The sequence below is a fragment of the Schistocerca americana genome, chromosome 9 (assembly GCF_021461395.2).
Source record: "Schistocerca americana isolate TAMUIC-IGC-003095 chromosome 9, iqSchAmer2.1, whole genome shotgun sequence".
In the NCBI taxonomy this organism is placed as follows: domain Eukaryota; kingdom Metazoa; phylum Arthropoda; class Insecta; order Orthoptera; family Acrididae; genus Schistocerca; species Schistocerca americana.
In genome coordinates, this window is record NC_060127.1 from 117,497,167 (window position 1) to 117,501,677 (window position 4,511).

Genomic DNA, 4,511 nt, shown 5'->3' on the forward strand with positions numbered 1-4,511 from the left:
GGGGAGTTCTTATGACCCATTTGTGCAAGATGCAATGCACAGTGCAAGAGAGCACGGGTGGCAGACAGCAGCCTGTATTGGACAGTGTTGTCCAATGTGAATGTGCCCCTGACACTGAAATACCCTATTAAAGAATGGGAGAGTCACGCTGGGGAAGTTGCAACCACAGTTGCAGGAAATTTGAGCCAGAACTCTTGGCCACCTAGCTCTGTGAAGTGTGTAGCCGCGTGTGTTTGTTAGTGCCACTCCAAAGAGTGTCCTGTGGCAGCTACGCCAGTTTTAGCGTATGTGTAACACAAATGTCCTCTCGCAGCTACTGTGGCTGTAGGGGGCAGGCAGCTGCTCAGCTGCGACTCACCCATGGTACTGCCCGTGGTTTTCCTTGGTGGGAGGGCTGGAACGAGGTGCACCAAGCCTTGTGATGCCCATTGAGGAACTGTTGGAGTGTGGCGTAGTGACTCTGAGGTCAAGAAAGCTGGCAGTGACCAGAGCAGGGTGTGCTGACTCCCCTCCCCCATACTGCTTTCAGTGATGTCATTGCACAGGATGACACTGTGGTTGGTCATCTGGTTCTGATGTGGGCCAGAACATGAAGCTTTGCTTTGCTTTTTTTGCTAAATTGACTCTTACTTCTGGACACACATACCTATACAGAGCAAATGTTTTGGCATCCAGGGTTTGGTTATTTGGGGGGCGGGGGAGGGGGGGGGGGGCGTGACCGTTGACCGTTTGTTATTGTTTCCATCCCCCCCTCGTCCAGCTTCCCTCAAAAATGCAACTCGCTAGCAACCTTGCTGTTAGCATACGACAGACATCTACAATTTTAATAACAATAATAAACACACAAAAATATATTAAATTATTCAATATAATAGTAACAATACAAATAGGTGGATCAAAGAAGGAAGAAAACATAGCACAAACAAAAGAACTTCAGAAAGTGTACAAACTGACTTGGACACACTATAATAAAAGAAATATTTCAGTACAAGGCAAACACATGTGCTACAATACAGTTATAGTATCAGAAGCACTCTTTACATCAGTTATAGTATCAGAAGCTCTCTTTGCATCAGAAATGACCACAATCTGGGGACCAGGCACCACAAAGCAGAAAGAATACAATGCAAAATCCTCAGAAAATTATTTGGAGCAGTGCACAGAGACGGTATATGGATGAAGAGATCAACCAGAGAATTATAAAAACACAGAGCCAGACTCACAGTCACGATCAGAAAACACCGACTAACATTCGGTGGACACACACACACAATGAACAGCGACAGATTCACAAAGGGATTTAGGATGTAGTAAATGCCTTTATCAAAAAAACCAGTTGGTTTCAAGAAATAGAAGAAGGCCAAAACAAGCAGGAATCAGAATGGAAATGATAAATGAAAGAGACAAATTCAGAAACAAAATTATGAACATAAAACTTGAAGTAAAGGGAAGGAAGAAAATAGAGAAAATATGTACATATCAAAGGAAACAAGAACACAGTCAAAGAATGAAAAGATTTTGGGAAGAGAAAAGGGAGGAGGAAAGAAGGAAAAAATTGAACAATCACGTAACAACAAAGTTGAACTCTGTCAAAGTGTGTACTCACCATCATTATTTCAATAAACATTATGACTGAACAGAGGTCTGCAGACACATGTGAATGAGGGGAATACTGTTTCTGTAAGTGATTTCCAACTGTGTTCGGGAAGTCATTCTTTCTGTTGTTGTTGTTGTTGTTGTATCGAATCTGTTGTTGACAGCTGGTATGGTCAGCCCAGTGGTGTGCAGCTTTACCCGGCTGGAATATTGTCAATCAGACCAAAAGAACGTTCTCGTGGGCAGACCCTAGCACAAGCAACTGAAAAATGTCCTTTATTAAATGTAGCTTGTCATTTCTGGAAGTACTTGCCATTTTTGAGACACTTCAGTTTCCACGCTACTTCATTCTCCAAAAGTTATGTGTGAAATTTGGAAATTGATGAAGTAAAAAATATAAAGACATCATGTCATTCTGCCACATCTGCCTGTCGTGTGCATTTTGGGGTGCATGTACGATACAAGGCATTTAGGTATGGTGAGGTTACTTAGCCATTAGTGTTCACAATGGCTGGCATAAAGGAAACATGACAAGTATTACATTAGAAAGCAACAGCGATAGCTTTCCGACCGCATAAATTCAGAAGCAGACACAGTGGCCAGTGCCAGATACGAGGGTTGGAAGTGGCTGTAATGTGAGTCGTGGGACAGAGAGAAAGAGAGAGAGAGAGAGAGAGAGAACACACAGACAGCACCATAAAGCATTCCCCATCTCTTTCTACACAGAATGCACCACACTGCTGCCTTCATAAGTGCACCCCAGTTTAATATGTTGTTTGGGAAGTGGGTGGTAGTTATCACCATTGCCACGACTTCCCCTTGTATCCACTCCTGCAAGATTGTGAAATCTACAGCCACTGAGGAGATTTATGTGAGATGTTCCTATCAACTTTGTGTAATATTCATATTGCACACTTCTGCAGACAAAACAGATCTTCGACCTTAGCTTAGGAAAGAAAAGAATCATCACAGATCATTAAGGTTCAAAGAACTTGTCTTGAACACGAATGCTTAAAAATTCTTTTGTAGTTAATCTATTTTCAGATTATGAAGAGTTCTTTTTTATAGCATGTATTTTTGTTCCAGGTGGCACTGAACTTGATGGCTGCAGTGATGTCGTGAAGGCACAAAGTCGGAAGTTGTTAAACCTTCAGAAACAAGATTTTCAAAAGTACTTCTTCCCAGATACCAATATTCCGCCCCTGTTTGTGTCGGATACACAGATGTCTCAGTTGTTATCACATAATTTGAGTGTAGTGACTGTATCTAGAAAACAGTTTCTTTTGCTTCCCTGTACCTTAAGCATTATGTGCAATGCAAGACTCCTAACAAGACAAACGCACAGAGCACAGCCCTCTGTCTTCTCTTGCCGTTTCTGCAGTTCGGGAGCACAGTCCGGAAGTCTGACTCATGTCGACCGGACCGGCAGAGCGAAAATGGTCGACGTGGGTTCGAAGGCAGTGACAGAACGGACTGCTACAGCACAAGCAAAGGTTTTTGTGGGACCTGAACTGATGAAACTCGTACGAGAAAATGGCCTGAAGAAAGGTGACGTACTTAGCGTTGCTCGCCTGGCAGGAATTGTAGGGGCCAAGCAGACGTCCAGCCTTATCCCTCTGTGTCATAACATATCTTTATCCTCTGTGGCTGTAGACATTGAACTAGACTCCGCTCTCAACTGTGTGATTATAACTGGCACGGCAAAGTGTAGAGGGCAGACGGGCGTGGAGATGGAAGCTCTCACTGCTGTATCGGTGTCTGCCTTAACAGTGTACGATATGTGCAAAGCTGTGAGTCATGACATAGTGATATCTGAAATAATGCTTCTGGCCAAAAGTGGGGGAACTAGAGGAGACTTCCACCGGACATGAGCATCTGTGTGGGTCAGTGAAATAAGTTAAGTATACATGGTGTGATGTAGGTAAATTTCAAAGTCTGTTCGTAGTTATCATAAATTATACACACATTGAAGTGGTCTGAATATAAGTTGCACCTTTAATTTTGAAGAAGAGAGAAACTTAATGAAAAATAATTTGTCATGTTACCCATTTACAAAAGCTTTTCAAAATGTGATTACCCTTAACCACTTTTTTGTAGTATACTGTAGATAAATTACACATAAAAACAAAGCTTTCAATTGCAGTTTTCATGTAAGACACTGTTAACTTCACTAACAGTCATTGTTTTGTCACTGTCAGTATTTTTGTCACTCTCCTCCCAGAGTACATTGCCGTCGCTATTATCCCGGGCATTGCATGTGCAGCATTTCTTGAACCGTACCTTTAAAAAGCACATCTGTTAGATGAATAACTGTGAGTTTGAAATTTGCAATGTAACTGTACCGAATTCCAAAATTTTCTCTCAATGTTGTGAAGAATAAATTATATTCTATAGTTAGAGAAAAACTGTGCCTGTCCCATTGTCTAAAATAGTGAAACTGTGAGAATGGTAATACAGAGGGGTCCAGAAAAATGTAGACTCTCTTTGATAGTCAATATTGATGGAACAAAATGGCATAGTGTCAAAATTCTTGCATGAGAGGAAGATCATTTTGTGTGTTCAAAGTGACACGTGTTAGCAGCCAAGCAGCATCAACGCTGCTGAATTGTTGACTGAAGTACAGCTGTCAGTGTTGCCGGTGTGGTAGCTGCACAGGATGTCTTGATGGTTTCTCATATCTCATTCAGTGTAGCTGGGTTCTGTTGGTAAACTTTGTTTGTCGAGGTCCCCCATTGGTAGAAGTCGAGAATTGTAAGGTCCCGTGACCTTGGTGGGCACTTGACAGCTCCTCTTTGACTTATCCGTCGTCCAGGTAGATTTTCATCTAAGTAGAATCTGATATCTCTGTGGTGGTGAGGCGGAGTACAGTCTTGTAGATAAAAATCTTTTATTTCCAAACACCTCTTGGATGGCTA

The 4,511-nt window shown here is 42.1% G+C and overlaps 1 protein-coding gene across 1 annotated transcript; it reads left to right on the plus strand.

Annotated features, from left to right (window-relative positions):
• Positions 1–2,892: 2,892 nt before the first annotated feature.
• On the plus strand, positions 2,893–3,467 carry LOC124551092 (cyclic pyranopterin monophosphate synthase-like). Its single transcript, XM_047126023.1, has one exon. It carries the CDS (start codon positions 2,904–2,906, stop codon positions 3,465–3,467), a length of 564 nt encoding a protein of 187 aa, XP_046981979.1. The 5' UTR covers positions 2,893–2,903.
• Positions 3,468–4,511: the final 1,044 nt, after the last annotated feature.